At 43.0% G+C, this 21,323-nt stretch overlaps 1 protein-coding gene across 1 annotated transcript; it reads right to left on the bottom strand.

Annotated features, from left to right (window-relative positions):
* Positions 1–1,274: 1,274 nt before the first annotated feature.
* Positions 1,275–16,052, bottom strand: arvcfa (ARVCF delta catenin family member a). The gene is made up of 16 exons (XM_053411294.1): positions 16,032–16,052; positions 11,579–11,752; positions 10,312–10,922; positions 7,648–8,126; positions 7,382–7,565; positions 7,181–7,298; positions 6,878–7,043; positions 6,115–6,132; positions 5,910–5,981; positions 4,908–5,035; positions 3,993–4,143; positions 3,719–3,911; positions 3,322–3,433; positions 2,923–3,010; positions 1,613–1,689; positions 1,275–1,367 (listed from the first exon to the last, which is right to left on the bottom strand). The coding sequence occupies exons 1-16, from the start codon at positions 16,050–16,052 to the stop codon at positions 1,275–1,277; spliced, it is 2,685 nt and encodes an 894-aa protein (XP_053267269.1).
* Positions 16,053–21,323: the final 5,271 nt, after the last annotated feature.

Below are 21,323 nucleotides of genomic sequence, written 5' to 3'. Positions count from 1 at the left end.
ACAAGCTAAATAACTGCGCATTTGTTAAACCTGCCTTTCTGTATGAATATATATATTTATTATCTTTATTTTGCATCTGATGGGACATGCTGGGTTTCACAGACTCTTTGAATAATTGACACACATCTTGCCTCTGTGGAGCTCTGCTGTGTTTGGAAAACTTGAAAACCTCTTTTAAGTTTGACAATCGACACCCAGCCTAAACCCACCTTTGTAGCTGTGTTTGAAGTCCTCACACAGATAATATTCATGATTTTTCACCCTGTGTAGTGTGAACATTTCAAAGAGGAACATCCCCAAGTCACTGCCTGTATGAAAAACCCAGCTAAGGTTTTTATCTATTCGTGTCAGTCTGACCAGAGCCAGTCAGTCGGTGATGTTTAAAGTCAAAAATCACCCACAGGAAAAGATAAAAAAACATATCACTCAGTGTATAATTAAGAAAAAAAGAATATAAACCAAAATATAAAATTATGCACGTCATTTATTTTAATTTTTCATTCAACATCGCAATGCAAAAAGGACCACTGCAAAGCAGAGTTGTATTGAATGTAGGATTACTTACTATAAGCTAATACACATGACCTTTAATTAATAACATGGGTATTACAATAAATATTACAATATAAATGCCTTTTGGAGTATTAACAGTCCTTTGTTACACATTTACAATCTCATTTTGCCGATCGTGAATCAAATGGAATGGAGACAGTTAGCGAATGACTGCACAGTCTGGTCCGGCGATTGATCTGTTAAGAATCAAAATGAATTCCAAATCATCTGCATGTTTTTGATGACTACACCGACGAGAGCCCTAATGATCTCCAACACAGACCAAAAGTATTTTAAAAATCGTTTCATATCAGAATCTTTCTCAACAGCCGATCCACGTGTCACCTCAGGCCTCCGTGGCTCGACAAACTCGAAATATTAGAAATGATGTCATACTCGTGTAGCAGTAAACCTTGAAACTGTACATGTCATATTCTTTGGAGTCTCCATTCACCAGTTTGCATATTTAGTCTAGTTCACATATCACAAGTGATCCATCTTGAGCTTCAAACATATCATCCATCCAACCGAATGCCAAATAATCTCCATAATAAATACATGTAAATGTTTGGCACATTATCTCCTATGAACAAAGAAAATGACTTCTAATTGGATCTGTTCCTCTGTCCCCACAAGAATAATCAAATGGCACAAATCCGTATCTCACCACTGGAAAGTGTCTCTGCAGGATTTAACCGGCGCGAGCGGCCGTGTTGTCATGTTTACACCCAGGAGTCCAGCGGTGGAGGCTTGTTATCCATGAGGCCCACCGCAGGTCTGCCAGCTCTGATGAAGTGTTTCCTTTCACTTGTGGCCTGTAGGTCGAGAAATACGCACAGGGCCAGTGTTAGTGGATTGGCCTGAAAAACCCTGACAGTTACAAACATAAGTCACAAGAATAACTTTAAAAATAAAATCCACTCTAAGCATAGCCTCCCTTCTAGGCATAGGTTATAAATACAGTAATTAGTAAATGAGACTATGTACAATTTGATTATGTATGTGCTTCTGTCATGATGTCTTTGAGGTTGTCATTCAGTTTATTGAAATTGCAGATTACCTGTAGAGCATCTCTTTCCACAACAGCTCCTTTCCCCTCTCCAACTCTGTCGTTTTGCTCCAAACTGGAATATACATCTGAAAGAAAAGAAATAAAAAGAAATACTGTCAAAGTATCAGGAGACAACACGGCAAAGATTAGAAAGATGTAGATGAAGTGAACGGTCACGAGGAAGCTTCAGTCACTTTAAAATGAAAATTGGACACTCTTGAAAGAAGATTTATTAAGGAACCTCAGGATTCTGTCCCCTAAATCAACATTAAATATTATTATAGCATATCAGTTAATTAGAAGTCAGTTAAATGCAAGTTAGCTTAACGATTAAGCCTAAATATGTAACTTAGCTAAAGTTAATTGTCGAAATTTGAAGTTTCCTGTATTTATGCACTAATTAAAACAATTTGATGAGTCACAGAGCTGTATATGGTATATTAATGCAGCTACATGATTATACTTTCTCTAATTCTTTTTTATATATATATTATTTTTATTTCAAGAAAGTAGCTCCAATGCTACATTGACTCTGCCTCTTTTAAATTAATGCGAAATGAACCATAGTTATTAAAATGTGACAGTAAATTGTTTAAAACTCAAAGTTTTCAGTCAACAAATGTCCATCTGTGTATCTTAGTCTTTGTTTCTTCAACTACCAGAGCAATGCGCTCAAGTCAATTAGCTTTTACACCTTCTATGCTGCTACCGCTTATGTCTGTCTTCATGAAAATTCTAATGTCAAATAAATTTCAGGCTTTGAAACTGAGGCCGACTTTTGAGAACTTAATGAGGTTTGATATAGACCCACTTGTTTTAAATGTTAATACTGCAGATCCAGCCAGCTGGGCACCTATTGCCCTTTAAAGAAATGCAAGGGCTCATCTATTCATTTCAGGCCGGGAGACCAGAAAGAGAAACAGGCAAATACAACGAAATAAGTCAATGAAAGTAGCGCATAAAGAATCTGTTTTATCGGGAAGATAGAGGTCGCTCTCGATGTGGGAAAGTGCCCTTTTGGAATAATGCTCAAATGAAATGTGACTGGTGATGCGTGAGCCTGCTCTGCCTCTGGGAGAAGCTGCTCAGGCTAATAAGCCAAGTCTGTGCACTGATAACCTCAGCAGCACATCATTGGTTCAGGGCTATTTTCCAGAAGAATATAGTCGGAGCCTGAACATTTTCTTTGTCCCTGACACGACAAGACCCACAGTATGTTTAAAAACCTCTCCCTGTTCCCAGAGCTAGAGGACACATCCTCATTCAGATGACGCTTTAATATCATTTTGCTGAGGGAATTCATGCACTGATTTGCTGACCTTGGTTTTTGTCCATGAGAGGCAAAGTGATGTCATCGCCGCCTTGCTTTGCACTCTTGGACTTTTTAGTCGTTCCTGTGGTCGTTGGCTTAGAAAAAGACAAAATGAATTATGGTACAGGATGGCAGCAGAGCGACAACATACGGATGTGGGCCACTTCAGGCGATGATGCAACACTTGTGGCCTTCATGTGGCCCACTTGTGAAAATAGCAATATCCTAAAACAAACATACTTTGACATTTTTTGGCAAACATAAGGTGCTATAGGCAAGGTTTCATCTAGATGTGAACCTAGATTGGCCCCTGTAGTAAACAGTGAATATGGCCTAAATAAAAAAAAAAAAAATCCGTCCATTGTGCATTCTGAGCTTTAAATGAGCAGGAAATAGGAACAAATACCTTAAAGTGGCTCTTGTTCCAGCCGGCCTTGATTAAGGTGTTCCTCAGGTCCTTGTAGGCCCATATGGTCTGCAGCACATGGGACGCTGCCTTGGTCTCCCGTGCTGATTGGCTGACGACAGATCACCAGACATTATGGTAAACAACAGAGGACAGCTCTGAGACAATACTGTCCTGATGATTAAAATCCTTTTCTGGTTGCCCTGGGGTATTATGCTCATAATATCATGAGCTATCGCATCAAGGACATGTCAGAACAAATGCAGCAGCTAATCCCATAATACCAAATGCACTCTGCTTTGTTTCTCTGTCTTATTTTTTACTAAAGGATAACGTTTGAGAGTTTCAGTTTGGGGTTTTGGCTGATCTATTATTATTTTAGAAAGAGATTACTTACCTGGACTTGTTGATGGCCACCAGCTTCTGCACAGCATGGCCCTGTATGAGCGCTCTGGCGTTCTCGGGGCTATCTGTGATGATCTCATGGATAGTGTTCAGAATGGAGACCACCGTATCTCCCTCCAGATTCTTCGCCGGGTGCTGCTGCCCACAAGGAAGATTGCCGACAAGGTCCCTCAGAGCGTAGTTCCCTGAAATGACAGGGCAACTTAGTGTGAGTGTGCACGTGTCACAGGGCCCGGGGTATGCTGCTGAGAGTAACAAGCCTGAACCTATGAGGTCTTTATTCCTCCTGTCCATGGCCAGGTTGCGGAGAGCAATGGCCACCGCTCGCACCACTTTGTCCACATCGGAGCGCAGCAGCTCCACCAGGATGGGCAGCCCTTTCTCTTTTCGCACCGTGGCCCGGATGTAGCTGGACCACTGCAGACACAACGGATATAACAGCTGAGTGACGGCAGCCTGTTTGGAAGGATCTGGTGAGCGATAGCTTCAGGGGATCGGTTGGTCATCTTTCCACCTTTTTCAAAACCACTCATATTATCCCAAGCACAAACTAAACTATGAGAAGTGCAATTCTCTCAAGTTATTTGATGTGTGTGATGTAATTCAGGGTCAAAACTCAGTATTTTAAGGCTTTAATCTGAGCAGTGACAGAGCATTGATGTTAAAATAAGGTGACACAGCGATGGAACCACCTGGAGTTCCTCGCAGTGAAAGAGATTTCTTTGATCATGTATCATGGTGACAATGTCAATCCAGAGAATCCAGTGAGATAAGGACGATCAAACCCATATAAACCTGATTTTCACGAACCAAGATCAAGTAAGAACCCTTTGGATTTTGGTGCGGATCCCCAAAAAATTTAAAGAATTTAAATGTGGTTTCACAAGGGGACTCTTGGGCCTTGGCAGAGGTATTCTCTCTCTTAAGTGCCATTCTAGTCTTTGTCTTATTTCACACTCTAATATTGATACAGCTTCACGGACAAACCCTGGATATGATCAGTGGACAGTGTATAATATCAGGACAAAATGAGAGCAGCCATGGTAATCTTCTTTGGATACATAATGATTCTCAGCAGTAAGTGTTATAGATTTAAATAAAACTCATGCAAGGTCTAAGCATCCAGGTAAAATGATCCACAATGAATGGGCCCACCGAGCGTCACTATTCCAACCACTCACAGCCCAATGTCCCGCAGCCAGGTTCTGCACTGCTCCTGCAGCCGCCTCCAGGGTGTTGTTGTTGTGACTGCAGGTGAGAAGAGAGAGGTAGAGCCTCAGCACCTCCGGCTGGTACAGCAGCTCCAACCCTTTAACAGCAGAGGCAGAGAAAGTCAGGAAGGACTGTGAGGCAATGGCAGTTCAACAGCATCAGTACGTTTACATGTTAGATGGTGTTTGTATACATGTTGTATGCATGGGAAATATGTTAATCTTGTTCCAGAATCTCTGTATCAGAATATAAGATAAGAACATTTAGATGTCGGGAGGAACATCACTACTCTAGCAGCCTCCTGCAGAGTTTTTTTTTTTTATGTGTGCCAGCAACTGGACGCCTGACAATTGGTATAAAGCTGACCCAGGATCGTAACATGCTTGTCATTCTGATTTGCATTCACTGGCTGCGGCGTGGGAGGCATCAGCGTAGCTCTGCTCTCTGTTCAGTCCTAAACTACTACTGAGGGATTGTTTTTCTGCACACAGAATGAATCCATGATTAAAATCAGCCACAAGGCTACACACACAAAACCTAACGATAGTTTAGCTGCACAAATCTCTGAGGTGCGCACATGCTGTAGCTCATGCAGAACCTCGAATGCAAATTCCTTTTCCTTCCAGAGTAACTGTTCCTCTTCTAGATGTTGTCGGATAAAAATGTCTTTCAGTTGGTGGGTCCTTTTTTGTTTTGGTAATGAAACTCTCATCAAGTGGTGCAGGTGCTGATGTGTGGCTTTGAATTTAAATGAATTCCCTTTCAGGCCATGCCAGCATCATGCTTTCAAAAACAAATAACAGCACAGAGAGCAGATGCAAATGCTTCATGTTAGTTTGATGATGATATATGATGAAAAGTCTACATGATTTATTTACCCTCTAATCTACAGCCTCCTATAACATTACTATGAGTCGTACTGCAATCAATATTATGTTAAATCTGAGATTGTCTTTTCAGAAAACATATACCTTTCATTTGATCTGTACGTTTTGGTAAATCCAATGTACCGTACTTTCTGTCCATAAATCCGTTTTTCCAACCTGTACATCACAGACACACACATGCACACAAACACAAACACAAACACTGGTTTTCATTGTAACACAATGACAGCAAATATCCAATCACCATAATACTGCCACGGAAATATTCAGGAGTAGCGTGCGGACTGACCTTGATTGAACCACTCCTCTGGTGAATAGGGTTTGAAAGGAAAAGAAGAGAGAGAACAGGGACTATAAGAATATATTATGCAGGAGAAGGGACAAAGCACAGAGCTCCTCGATGTGCTGGAGGACGATCCTGCGTCACGTTTGACTCAGTGCCGCATTCGTCAATTTTGTGCAATTAGCTCCGGGAGGTTAGCATTGGTAAAATGCTATAAAACTGTAAATCACAATTAACTCCAACTTTATTGTTCCTCCATTAAGTCGTTCCCTTCCATCAGAAACAGCTGCAGTCCATTAATTACTGTTGATCAGTTCTAATTGAAACTTCTTCTTACATAGGTTACGTATTTTCACGATGTAAAAACCGTCTTGTGTGTTTCATCAGTTGTAAAATAAAAACAAACGGGAAAAATAAAACGATATTCCATAACTGATCTCATATCTTTTCGTTTTTGGGACCTTGCACTCCTGCTGAGTGAAATCTCACGTCAGCTGCTGCACAGGGTGATGAAATATTCAGGCTCTCATTGGCATACAAGGGGGCAAAGAATGTGAAGGCCCTGCTCGAAGGCAGGACACGCTCAAGGTAAGCTGTTGAAACAGAAAACGGTTGGTTTGCGGAGATACTAATAGATGTTACAACTGTTAAGAGATAATGAAGGACTAAAAACCTTAAAATGGGAAGTTATGTGAGGAGAGGAAGGAAGAAAAACAAAGAATAGACTCAGTTGGCATTCATGAACTGTAATGTGTTATGGCCGACTAACCTTTGGGCCTTTTCCCGCCCAAACAGTCAGGCTCGTTCTTCTTCTTCTGCTGCCCGACCGACCTCATCAGACTTGAGTGGGGCTCCTGGAATCGCTCGGCTCCTGGTATCTCTTTGTGAACGTGATACGAGAGGTTGCGCAGAATGCAGACGCAGTTCTCCACCGACTAAAATAGCGAACAATGAAAGAGGAATTCAATCAAAGATGCTATAAAGGTACTAACGAAATGTCAAAGACAGGCTATTAACCTAAATTTGAAGTATACTCATTCATATATCAATAAGTTGTGTTGACGCCAACAACCTTATTGTCAGTATCCTTGTTGAGAACAGCTGACTGCAGGGCATGAAGCAGCGCGTCCACCAGCCCCTGACAATCCCTCAACCTCTGTCGAGCCTCCGCCCCGTCTGAGCTGACGTTCCTGCAGAAACAACTCGGCTCTATCACACCTCAGCTTGCAGGAACGTTTGTCTTTCACTCTTTGACAGCAGCAGCAGAGATTACCTCAGACATCCAGAGGTGTTCTTGAAGACTGTGGTCCAATCAGCGCTGTGCATTTTGGAGGGATCGGCCGAGTCTCTCCTCCAGCCCGAGTGTGGGATGATGATTTCGTCGGTCAGAGTTTGAAGGCCTTGGTTGATCACCATCATCTTCATTGGCTCGTGTGAGGAGAGGTTCCACAAAGTGCCTGCAGGGGAACAAAGATACCAAAGTTGTAGAAATAAAATTGTTTGTTATGGCTGGAGAAACACTCAGGATTTTCACAGTACCTGTGACCAGCTCTTTGACCTCCATGCTGCTGGTCTTCCTCAGCAGTCTGACCAAAGCTGGTATGCCATCACAGCTCTTGATGGCCATTTTGTTATTATGGTCTTTCCCAAAGGAAATGTTGCGCAAAGCCCCGCAGGCCTTACGGTGGACTTCAGGTTTCGGGTGGTCCAGCAGTTCCACCAGGATCGGCACGCCGTTCAGCTGGCGGACGTCCTGCTTGATGCGGTCGTTCTCATAACACAGGTGCTGCAAATAAGCGGCCGCGTTGGACTTGACCGGGTCCATCGGGTGGCTGAGCATGGAGATGACCTCGTGCAGGTTGGGGTCCCTCCAGCGTGGGTCTCTGCGGATGCTGTCCAGGCTGACCATGCTGCTGCGCTTGTGGGGGAACTGCAGGGTCTGTGCTCGGCACATGGCCTGGAAGAAGGGATTCAGGTTCCCCTCTAGCTGGGCCATGAAGGCGTCGTCGTAGCCACCTCTGAGGGAACAGAAGAAGTCATGGATTCATTTATATTGTGATCAGGACAAACATGCAAAATCATCATTCAATTTTAATAACTTGGATCATTTTGAATAATTTACGAAATTAGCTTATCTTCTTGCAGAGAATAAGAGGAGAGGGTCGATACCAATACTACTAAATATGAAGCTATACCGTCAGTAGTTGATTATTCTAGCTTAGCATAAATACTGGAACCATGGGGAAACTTCCCTGGTTCTGTCCAATTATTCAGAGAAAGAAATAGGCCATCCAACACTTGAAATGGACTTAATCAAAAAAGGTAAAAAAATGTGAAAATGTATTTTGAAGGATGGTTATTAACAGGACTATATCTTGACCATTTTTTTTTCATGTTATCTGGCAAACTCATATCACAAATGTTATGATATCTCTCGGCAGAGCCAGCCGAGCTTTTTTCTCCTGCATTTAATTTGAAGCTAAGCTTTGCAAACATCTCCTGGCTGCAGCCTTAGATTCAACGGACGACTAAGAGAGCTATCGATCCTCTCGTCTCTTCCTCAGCAAGAAAGTGAGCATCCTCTCCACAAAATGTCACCCTGTTCATTTCATTTTCCACAGGGTGAATTAAAGGGTCTAATAGAGGCACCTTTGGTGAGTTTAACACCGGGCAACAGTGAGTTGTGTCTTTAGTAAACAGCTCTGTCACTTTATATGGGCTAAGGAAAAGCTTCTGGCAGGGAATAACAGGTAAAACCTCCTTATTTATTGACTTTGCAGCCGGCTTCCTGATTGATACCAGATGCTGCTTAACTGCTGTCCATCTGTCTATCTGTTGTCCGCGCTCACTCACAGGAACAGGATAAAGGCGACTGCACTGCCTGTGCAACTGCTCAGGTTAATATGGGTTATTATCACAGCAAGACATCTGCCATACAAATTATACTGAGTGTCGATTGGAACTGTGTTTAGATATGTTTGCTACTGCTACAATTTTTTTTCCCCGAGGAAGTCTCAGTCGTGGCAACTGAATCTCTGACGTCATCTACATTTTTAAACAAAATGGCTGCTCATAACATGGGACATGGGAACATATCATAGACCAGACATGAAGATGGATGGAGCATCTTCACTTCCTCCCACTTTCAAGAAGGGATGACAAAATATCCCAGGTATGAAAAACTGGGATTTTGGGGGCATTTGTGGCCAGAGTGCAAATTAGCAATCAGAGGATTGAGCCACAGTAGCAAGTAGCCTTCCACCAATCGTGAGTGAGTCTAAGCTGTCAATCACCCCATTTTTAACATCAAATTACTGATCAAAACCAAACTTACCAGAAAAATAAACACCGGAACAAATGTAAATGTAATGACCTTCCTACAATGACAAGAACCAGCGTGAAGAAAAATGTATTCAACTTGTAATTGCACTTTTTAGTTAGGTATGGCACTATTGATGACCTATACTGCAGCCAGCCACTAGAGGGAGATCGAAATGCTTTGGCTTTAGGGCAAGTGCAATATCCAATTCACTTTTAATCAGCATTTTCATTCTGGGTCTTGCGTGATATGCCTTTATTTACTGTTTGTTGTTGTTGTTGGTAGTAGTATGTACTGTTCTGCAACTGCTGTAGCACTTTGGCTCAAAAATCTTATTCCTCTCTGGGACATTCAAAGTATATATTTGATTTGATTTTACTTAATATTTGGGGGCCCCATCATATCTTCCATCTTTATTTACAGTCTGTGATCTAGATTGTTTTGCATTTTGGTTTTTCTTGATGCGCCTTTACATCCACAGCTTTAAAGACACCATGCATCATTACACCATGCATTCTAAACAGTCTCAATAGCCTTGTTGAGATGAAAACTCAAAGGACCATATTGACTAACCATAGACTGAACATTAATAATGATCCCACATCTGTTGTCTGACCACAAATGTATAAAAGGATCAAAGATTGACCTTAAATTAATGGACTCCATCCCAAACTCTATCATTATTCTGACTGGAAAATACACATTTTAAAATGTTCTCTTTAATGTGTTTATGGAGTAGTGACTGAAATATTACAGATGTTCTGTCTGTAGAGACTCATCACTATTTGTCTCGACATCATTTGCACCATAAAAACCACAAGAGTCCTCGAAAGCCATTCACACGCTTTCCCTCCGTGGGATCAATAAAGTTTGAACTAATGTACCTGGTTCTCGAGGGCTCTCTGAGGAGCTCCATGGTTGTAATCGGCCTGAACTGGGGGATCCCCCCCAGTGTCGGATAACCGGGGGTCGGGTGGTCAGTCTTCATGTCCAGGGGATTCCCTCCTCGCTCGCCGCCGCCCTCCTCCTCTGCCTGGCCGCTGAGTGCAGCAGGGGCGTAGCTGTCCCGGAGGAAGGGGAGGGTGTAGTGGGCCCCAGGCTGGAAGTTCTTGGCCGGCCAGTAGCCGTGGAGGGTGGCGCGGGATAGGCTGCCGTACCCTGCGCACATGTCGCCCCCGATGCCTCTGTATGCATCAGGAAGGGTGTACTGTCGGCCCTGGCTGTCTGGATTCACCGACTGGGGCTCCCCGGGTGGCAGGACCGCCTGAGGCTGTGGAGGTGCTGTGGCGGCGCCGCAGGTCGTTGCGATCGGTGTGACGGACTCAGTGGGTTCGGTGTTTGCTGCAGGAGTGGGTGGCTCAGCTGGAGCGTTCTCTTTAACCACTGGGGTCGACGTGAGATCAGGTGAGGTCTGGAAGTTCTCCAGTTGTGTGTCTGATGATTCTTGGCTCTCACTCAGGGCCTGTTCACCCTCTTGTTCCACAGCCTTGGACTCCTGCAAGGATAAATGCATCAGAGCTAAATATCTCCACAACAGTCTAATCACAAGTCAATGAAATCCCATTGGTTTGTTAGAGCTGCAGGTTTCCCTCTGGCCCTTTGGACGCCACCAAATTGGTTTGTTCACAGTCGGAGCAGGAACTATTTGGTCTTAATTTGGCCGGGAGTAGACCAAACATGTCTCCGTTGCCCACAGTTTGTTTATTTCTCATTTAAAACCCTGCCGCACCATCACAGCTCATTTTTTCATACTGATGATCAATCATCATCATCGCAGTGCTTCTCTGGCCTTGTGGGCCACCAGTGAATAATGAGTTCTTCTTTCTAGCCAAACAATAATGAATCCCCCTTGTTGAAAATGAGTTTAGATTGGACTCTGATATAACAACTTGAGGTCCAGCCATTGTTTAGAAGCCGAGTAAATTGCCGGATCTTTTATCGCCTGGTTGAGTTTTAACTCTTTCGCTGGAGAGTGAGAGTGAGAGCGAAACTTAGCGTTGCTGTTTGTAGAAACCGAACAACATGGAGGTTAATCGCATTCAATTTCATGGTGTCGTTGTCGTGTCAAGTTTGAGAAGCACGGCTTTAACGGATTTTCTACTAATATTGTAATTTGACTCTGAAAACTGAAGTGAACATTGAGTCGCACACCTCAGTGTCCGTCTGGTGCGGGGTGTCGGTCTCACAGGAGCTCTCATTGGTCGAGGTCATCACGGAGGCGACGGAGGTGGGCGTGTCCAGTTCGTCAGTGGCGGACGGGTTATCCAGAGTGGGCTCTTTCCCCTCCTGGGCCAAAGATAGAGGTGGAGGGTGACCCTCTGAACTCTGCTCCAGACAATCAGTGTAAATACATCATTTGTGGGTATTGTGAACATCATGTCTGCATTATACACAAATAGAGAGATGATTATGGGATGGACCACACGGTGATAGCACATCATGTTGTTAAGGCTGTCGACATTATCAAATCATCACACATGACTTACAGAGTTCACGCTGAATAATGTGCACACGTATATTTATATCAGACTAATATACAGTGTGTCTGAAAAATCTGAGATATGAGCTTATAGATAAACTGGAAAGTCATATATTGTAGATAATAAGATGAGCTCGTTTTGGGTTATAAAGCAGGGTCAGGTGCCAAAAAATATATGAGAATATATGTATAGATGTATGAAAATAAGTTATCTGCTGAGAAATGTACACAGCCCATATTAAAAAGAAATAAGATGTGCTTTAAAACACCCTCAAGGACTTCCATAATTTTCTAATCCCCTAAAGAAAAAGTCAACGCCCTCAACTATGTCCTCAAACAGACCCGTCATTCTGGTCTCTGAGGGTCTCAGGCTTCTGAAATCGGACTTTCCTTTTTCATTCGATTTCAATTAAGGATTCTGTTTAGTATTAAGTCTGTTATCTTCCTCCAACCCTCTGTTACAATTCCCATTTTGTCAATTGTTTTGTTTTGGTCGTGGAGGGAAAACAAGCTATTAAAGTGCGTGCGTGTGTGTGAGTGTTTGTGTGTGTGTGTAAGTGTGTGTGTGTGTGTGTGTGTGTGTGTGTGTACTCTAAAGTTGCTTACTCCCAGTTAAGGGATGTTTTCAGAGCTAAAAAAAAGGGGATAAGCTGCTTGATAAGCTTTGCCTCCATAGCTGCTGGTCAGGCAAATCATGTTCTATTGTGTTGCTTATATGCAATCTTCCACTATTGTCGTCCCACTTGCCGGATCACACACCTCCCTGAGTCTGCAGCCGTGCACGCTCTCCTGTCTGGCCTCCATGCACACTGGCCTCTTACAGTCTGTCACCTGAGGTTGGCTGTGCGTCACTCAGAAAACACTCAGTTAATCATCACAGGCTGACCGACCCGCTCTAGCTTGAGGCCCCCGGAGAGAAGCCTCAGAGAGGAGAGGCGGAACTGCAGTGAGATTAATTTTACAAACACACCGTATCCTCTTACGGAAATTAAAACTTTGAATTTGAAACGGGGAAAAAGGTGTGAAATATGGGCACTTCAAACTGAAGGGATTATTGTGGTTATTGTGTAGTCGCTAGGCAGCAAAAACATAGAGGGGGAAAGATATAGGGTGATAGACGCCATTTAACACTTAATTAACTAATTGTGTTGTTTTTCTTGTGTCATGGTTTATAGCCTTGTGTACAGACGAGGTTATAGCTGCATAATGTATTATTTTGTTTATTTTTATCATGTAATACTTTCGTGTAAGTTGTTGGGAAGAGAATAAGTTGAAATCTGCTAATTACATGTGCAATTTTTAGGGAAATCCCTTAAATTTAAAGACCTCAATGTTGCTACTTATACTCTTTAAAATAAAAAGTGTTAACCCTTATCTTGCGTCATACTTCTAAAAACTTTGATAATAATGTCAGGGAGCAGATTTTCCTATTCTCTGATATATACAGAAACTGACAGAAAACATCTTGCAGGGGTACTCGGCTACACGTTTTCTGCATTTCAGTTGAAGTGCCTCGCTTAAGTCTGCTCGAGAGCAAGCAGTGTAGTGCCTGGTAATAATTTAACAGCAAGCAAGCAAAACAATGTTTTTGAGAAGTAGCTGCATCTGCGGAAAAAAATCTAACGTAACTGTGTCACAATCTGTATCTCTATGATTAGATATCATTGTGGGGTGGAGATTTAAAAAAAATGACCCCTGGACAAAGTGCAGCAGCTCTGTGACGGGGCTGGATGTGAGCAGCCAGTCATTCAAGGTTTTTGTTGTGAGGCCTGATTTACCACCAGCGGCTCTTAAATCAATAATCCAGCTGCCGCTCTGATACAACATGTTGATATCTCTTTAATTTCCACTTGCTTATTTCAAACAGATCTTAAACTCTCTTTTCTCTTCAGCCGAGTGTGCTTCATTAACCAGAGTGGATTAATTATTCAGCATCTTGGTCGGAGGGAGAACCGGAGGCTTTTTTTTTTTTTTTTTACTGAAAACACATTTTATGCAGATTTTCTTTCAAAATTCCCATTCATTCCGGTGTGTGTCTCCAAAAGCACTCATGCTTTCAGTCAGTATCGAATTATCTCACACACCTGTTTTAGTTTTGAAGGCGTGGTGGTTGCAGCGGGAGAATTTCACTCAAATCTGGGACAAACAACGATGTAAACAAACCCATCAAAACATCAGACTATAATTAAGCTTCTATTATGGAGGAGATCAATTCCGCTGCATCATTTATGAGCCGTTTTACCACCTGAATTGCTTATCCACTCTAAAATCATTCGACTACTCAGAACTAGGACATTATTGTACATGATCTCACAGGATAGATATATACAGTGGATGATACACTGAAATGAAAGTGTAGGACAAAAACAAATAAACTGTTAAAACCTCCTGGCTCTCGTCAATCTGAGGCCACAACATTAAACCGAACAAGTTCCAGAGAACTCACCTCCACTGCATTGAATCAGGCTGCAGCGAGCCGCGGAGCTAATGTGCAGGGGGCGAGAGCTCGATTCGCTTTTCAGACGCCCCACCGAACACAAGTGGCCCTCATATCCGAGCACAAAATGTGTCAGAGGGACGGGGAGATGAAAGGGTCACCCAGGGGAAATTGGCAGCGAGGAGATGATCTCGGTTTGAACAACTCTGGGGGAGGTTGATTGGATATTGTTCGGCGGCACAAACTGAACGCCTGGCCCGGAGAATACAGGGTACCACTGTCCAGCACAGACGGCTTGATTAAGGATTTGGAGGACGATAATAGGCTGGACAGGGGCCCGCACGCTGTCCCCGTCTGATTCGAGCTCCAGGGAAGGCCAGGCCACTCTGAGTCAAAGCTCATTTAAATAACTCACTGCACCATCACTAACTAAGTGTGCCCACAGAGCCAAATAGGTCAAGACGATGACGCTCAATCTGACCTAGCTGTAAAGACGTGGAGGTAAGGTATATGGTGCAGCGATGCAGGAGGCAGAATGACATGATGAGCATCTTGTGCCTGTCAACTCTCAGAATTGAGGCCAGCAGAAGCCAAGGTATTATTTCGGGAGACAAGCGAGTCTGATCTAATGCTGAGTGAGGTCAGGTTTGTTGGTGACCAGCTCAAGGGCATGACAGACACAAGCCACAAATTCAACTTGTCACAAATCCATGCCAGAGAGACACAAAGATGGTGAAGTGAGTGTGCGGGGATCAAACTTGAGTGTGTGTTAGTTTTGCAGTTTGTGGGGCTGAAAGAGTGGCGCGTCCACGGGGTAATAAAACATGACATCAGCCCACTGATGTCAGAAGACATTAGTCACAACTTTGTCACAACTCATCTGCCGTGCACTATCTGTTGAATCCGAGATGCTCGTGCTGGTCACTGTTAATATACAGAATGTGTTGCTGTGCATTGTGAATGGAAAAGGCACTGAAATGACATAAATGCATTTAAACCATTTTTAGTTGACGCTTGTTTCCTGCAGAAACACCATTGTCTGCCATGCATAACATCCTGTTCTCCCTTATTCTAAGCAGGCTGATCTATTTAGTAAATACTCGTTCAAGATGACGCCACAGAGGAGAAGAAGGGAGAATACTCAGTCTCAAAGTTTCCATTTGGAGCCTCCTCTTACTCCTGATTATGCTCTGATCCTCAAATAGTTAAATACTGCATGGTCAGATTTAATGTGTCTCTGATACATCATGGCAATACACTTACCACAGTGTGTGCACCATTTTCCCCCTGGAGGGACAACCTCTCCTCATAATGCAATCAAAGATTATCTCCCTTTATAAGCTTGCCTATGCATTTTGCACACACGCACTGCCATGTGGATGCACGCACACACACACACAGAGACACACACACACACACACACACACAGACACACACACACACTTGATGAAGATGTTAGCATCATGTCCCCCATGCACACAAGGAGACTGCACCGAACAGCAGTGAGAGGGAATGAGGTGAAGCGACTGATGCCTCCTTCATTCATCATGACAGAGGCAGAATGCATAAAGCTGTGGTGGGCTTCAGTTTTCCGCAGGAAGAAAAAAAAAAACTGATAGGCAAAAGCAAAAAAAAAAGAAAAAGAGGGAGGGTACAGAGCAAATAGAGCCATTCCACCACACACTTACCTCTTTCACTTCAGCAGGCATTGCCAAATATTCTCTGCTTCCCCACAAATGATGAACAGGATGCGTCCCCCGGTGAGACGTCTGTCCCCCTGCCTAGGATGAATTCTTGCCTTGACTCTTCCTCTGAGCATTTGAGGCAGTTCAAACATGAGCAGCCATCCTTTCCTCCCAGCTCTCACCAACACATGTCCGCTATCCCTCCCTCTCCCTCTCTCTCCCTCTGCCTCCCTCCCTCACTCTCCTCCCCTCTATCTCTCTCTCTCTCTATCTCACTCTCTCTGCTTCTATTTCTCTTTCTCCCACAAAGACCCTATGCACACGTTTGCTCAACACAGACGTTCTCACAAACACGTCCACAAACACACTCATGTACCCCTACAAACACTGGGCAGGGGCTTCTCTGTCATCCCTGCCCTCCTCCTCTGCACTGGTGTGTGCTGCAGTTCAATGCGTGTGCGCTATTAGCAAGATGCTGAATCAACTGTGTGATGCTGAGCCTGGGAATGGCTTAGGTAAGTGCAGAGCCCTGCAATCCCTGCGCTCTGTACCCATATTTTCTGGCAAGCAGGCAGGCAGGCAAGCAGGGTACACACACGCACACACACACACACACAGGCACACACACATGCACCATTCCCTGTGGGCTCACAAGCAGATGCAGCTGGAGTACAGAGCAGCCCACTCTACTTCAGTCCTGTGTCACCCATGTGCAGCATAATAAGGGGTGAGGGATGGGGAAGGTGCATAAACACTCTCTGCAGCAGCAGCAGCAGCAGCACACACACTCCATGCTGGAAACAACCCTCTGCAAACTGTACCAAACCAATCAAAGTGCTTCTCCACAGCCCATCACCGACTGCACACAGGTCTTCTCCAGACACCAGTCACTGGTTAGAGAAAAAAATACAAAGGTGCTGAAAAGATCCTGCAAGCAGGTCTGTGAGTGCTCCTCTTGTTTTTATAGATGTCATCACCGGGACGTTTTGAGTAACTTCACCGTTAATATACTTCCTGGTGCAGAACTGGTGAAGTATTTGGGACAGACATTATATTTAACTGGGACAAACTCCTTCTGGGGCTTGTACGCTCAACATCTACAGGCGTTAAAACAAAACAGCCATTTGGAATACTGGGCATGGCTGAGGAGGAAATTGGCAGACACAGACATTAAGCCAGATGTCCAATCTATAGAGCAGTGGATCTAAAACTCTGGTCCTTCAAGGACCCTTAACTCACACAAACTAGACCACAGACCCCCATTATGAAAAGAGTTTTTGCTTTTAGATGATTTCTTACAGGAGGTGTAGGAAATTAAGGATGAAAACAGTGATACATCCTGTCAGTGTGTTACTTATGGATGAAATGATAGTATAAATAAAAGATTCCCCTTTTACTTGAAACCCCTCTGGTACCTCTCAAGGAAGGACCCCTGCTGTGAATCACTTTTTCTATGAAACTTCAGCAATTCAAACTTTGGACATAATGGAAAATGCGTATTTACCTAAAACATTCTTCTTTTGTTTAATTTTGTTTATTTATATAAATCTAGGGTGGAAACAAGGCGGGGGGGGGGGGGGGGGGGGGGGGGGCAGACTGTTTGCCATCATGGGCCCTGAGGCTCAGGAATGAATTGCCTGAAGAAATAAGTTTGCCTGAGACAGTGCCTTCTTTTAAGTGTTGGCTAAAACTTTGTCGGGAGACATATTCATGAATGTGCATCCATTACCATTAATAATATTAACTCCTTTCTCGATTTTAACTATTTTCCCCATCTGCATGCAGAAGTGGCCTTGGGCAAGATACTGAGCCCCTGATGGCCCTCATAGAAAAAAGTGCTGCACATATATGCACTATGTATGTTTGTGTGAATGGGTGAAAGGCAAAACTGTACTGTAAAGCACTTTTCTAATCTTGATAAACACTCAAAGTAAATACAGACCATTTACCACCTCACATTTCTCTTTGGATAAAGCTATTAATAATTATTATTAGTAGTTGTTGTAGTACTAGTTGTGGTAGTAGTAGAATTAGTAGGAGCAGTAGTATTGTTTAATTATTTTATTTCTCTTATTTCCTTATGCTTTTTAGTCACAAATGGAAAACATTTTATTTGGACATATTTTATAGTTCCATTTAAAAAAAAAAAAAGCTAATGACAAATATTGCTACTGTGGCTATGTGATTCCAAATATAGGATAAAAATATATATGAATAACCCATAGACGTCTTGGCTCATTCGATTACATCATCTAATATCGGTCGAGGCGTCGGTGAGATAATCGCAGTCGATCTGAGACTAAATCCACCAATCATCATGAAGTCCGGCTTCTCACTTACTTTCTCTGTTTAAAAAAAGACACATACATTAAAACATGCTCCTCTGGGCACAGACAAACATAATCCATGTGAAAGTAAAACATTCTGCGATCATCCTCACAGCAGGGCGCTCGATCAGCTGTCTGTGTTATCGATTTCGGGGGCAGCTCTTAATATCATTGATCCTGAGACATTTAGAAATCTTTATTGGCCTCTGTGGTATTTCTTTCATATTAGTTTGTCTCCAGCTTGTTAGTGCGGTGCAGTTTGTCATCTTTAACGTTACACATCGACGTTTTTGTGAGGTCTGGTTCATTAAACTCTTTCTCATTTGATGGAGTCCCGTGTTGTCGCCGATATATTTCAGAATAAACTCCTTCAATACAGGTGAAGTAACAGAGAACCTTGAGTTCTGTGTCCTGGACATCAAACGATCCATTTCATCAGTAAATCAGTTATATAGTAAGAAGCTGTTGGAGCTCCCTCGCAGTGGAGTTAACATTTGAGACATCTCTTTTAATTAAAAAGAAGAAAAAAAAAACCTTTGATGCTTCCATTGTGAAATCAAAGTGAATCAGCGTGTTCTCACATTAGAGAGATTTCCTGACACGTGGAAACTGATCCATTTGTTCCAGAGGAGATTTCTGCTGCTCGCTGCCCCCCCCCCCCCCCCCCCCCCCCCCCCCACAGCTCCGGAGGCCTCACTCCAAACATTTCTGGCTCCATCAAATCGAGAACACCTGCATCAAGTGCCATAATGGTTTTGGGTCAGTGAGAGAGAAAAAGGTACTTTACACAGTTTCATATTCTGATCGAGGGTATTTCTTTGCAGATAACCTTAATTTAGATGATAGAATATACTTTACTTTAGAGGTAAAAGGGAAAGGTGCTAAAATCTATCTATGGTAGAAATCACAAATACAAATATCGATAAAAAAAGAGACATTTCTGGTCTTTTTCATATTTTTACCACCAGCAGTAAAAAGCAGTATCTCTACTCGGAATAAAACAGTATTATCACCAAATAAATGTGATTTATCCTCACAGATTTTTAACCAAAAAACATGAAAATTGATTCATCGCCTGAGAGAGCTGGGAATGTTCCATAAACCGAGGTGACCAGACTTTTACATCTACACATTCTCTCCTCACAATCTTTCCATGGCTCCTAACAATCAACACGTGGGGCCGAAGGAAACAGAAACCTGCTCTGGAGTCAGTGTGAGTTCAGGAGATCACACCTCAATGCAAGAGCTGAAAATGTTACAGGTGATTAATGAGACTTTTCTATTCCCGAAAATGAATTATACCGGATTTATCGGCATGTTCCAAGTGTACAATTTACAGAAATTACTCTGAGTTTATTACACTTGATATTATAAAATGTCAGCTGTATAGATCTGTGCGCCGCCATTCATATTTCATTCATTATGAGCCTCCTTCCGACTTTCAGAGCTGCTTAACATGACCTGACTCCACCTCACACTCCCTGTGTCTGCAGCACATTGTGCACACAGACAGAATAATCACATCATGTGTTGTCGTGCCGCACCGCAACAGCTTTGTTGTAGTTTTGTCGTGTAGAGACAGAGAACTTGGGTTCAGGGGACTGATGTTTATGATCCAAATAACCGTGTGGATCTGTTCCTGTTGCTTCCATGGTGATCTCCGGTTGATTTATAATCCTACCATTCTCATATAGTCTGATACTTTCCTTATCGCTGCTTGTCCATCCCTTTCGAATCAAGTGCACTTCTCCCATGAATAATGAACGAGCCGCACACGACTGAAATATGTTTGTTTACATCCAAACCACACCCTGTCTTCATTTTATTGGTCCATAGCTCAGGGTGCAGTCCTTTATTTTCCCTCTCTTTCTCTTTTTTTTGTCTTTGCAAATCAAAGCATTTTTAATCGTTTCACGCCAGAATCTCACACGTCAGGTCCACAACATGCAGATCAGCTGAATGGACAAACAGCCACATGCTAATCAAACTGCTCAGGGGCCACTTCAGGTCGGTGGATGGAGGAGGAGAACTGCACTTGTAACAGGAAAGAAAATGTATATAGGAAAAAATCGAAATATTTCCAAACAATATTTTCACTCCTGTCTCTACAGGGTCTTAAACCATGAACCAGAACACGTCTCACTCCCTAACAAACAACCTGAAGGACTTTTAGGATTTTGATTAAGAATGCAGGCACAAAATATGAATCACTGGGTCCATAAGTTAAGCTGGAGAGAGAGGCATGATTTTTTTTCTCCATGTTTGTTTTTAAATAACCTCATGCAACCTTCTGCAGCCTTGGATGTGCCGTCTCTCCCTCCTTCCCCTGGTTCACTCGCTGTAATGTTCAAAAATAACCTCGCTGACGCTCTTCCAGTACATTATTGCCTTTGTTTGTCTCCATGTGCCCGAATGAACGAATATATATGATGAAGAAAAATGGAAGATTTGAAGGTTTGTCACACAGCACATGTACTTTTATTTTGCTCCGAGGCAACGTGACCGGTAAATCATACATGACAGAGACGCTTTCCATCTCTAATTAGAGCACGAATGTAGGTAAGAGACCAGAAGCTCGAACATTTGGGCACAAACAAGCCACCCTCTGTGATTTATTCCCTGCTCCTCTCGTCTGACCTCAAACCATTCACGCACACGCACACGCACACACGCACAATTTCACTTGTGTAAATAGAACGAATAATTCCTGCTCTGCCGAGAGTATGATGAATGTGATTGTGCAACACAGGCACTCATTTCTGCATGCACACACTTCAGCTGTATTTCAAAAAAAGGAAGAAAAAAAAAACGGGTTTGTTTTGTTGCTGCTGTACAGATGATGAAGCTCTTTGTCATCACCACAGTAACCGGACAGTAAATTGCCTCTACCATGTGACAGAGATGAATGTCATTATCGCTGCCCATTATCTACACACACCGGGGTTGAACCGGGTCTGCACGGTGCGGC

Source organism: Pleuronectes platessa, chromosome 19 (genome assembly GCF_947347685.1).
Source record: "Pleuronectes platessa chromosome 19, fPlePla1.1, whole genome shotgun sequence".
Classification (NCBI taxonomy): Eukaryota; Metazoa; Chordata; class Actinopteri; order Pleuronectiformes; family Pleuronectidae; genus Pleuronectes; species Pleuronectes platessa.
The sequence above is the reverse complement of the archived record's forward strand: the minus strand, read 5'-3'. Positions and strand labels throughout refer to the sequence as shown.

What these genes read in the sequence shown, in the direction of transcription:
- arvcfa (XM_053411294.1), bottom strand. Translation starts at nt 16,052, where the DNA reads ATGCCTGCTGAAGTGAAAGAG. An exon ending in GAGGAATAAAGACCTCATAG is followed by an intron (nt 3,912 to 3,992) that starts GTTCAGGCTTGT and finishes CTGTCATTTCAG; the next exon opens with GGAACTACGCTCTGAGGGAC. An exon ending in GGAACAAGAGCCACTTTAAG is followed by an intron (nt 3,011 to 3,321) that starts GTATTTGTTCCT and finishes TCTTTTTCTAAG; the next exon opens with CCAACGACCACAGGAACGAC.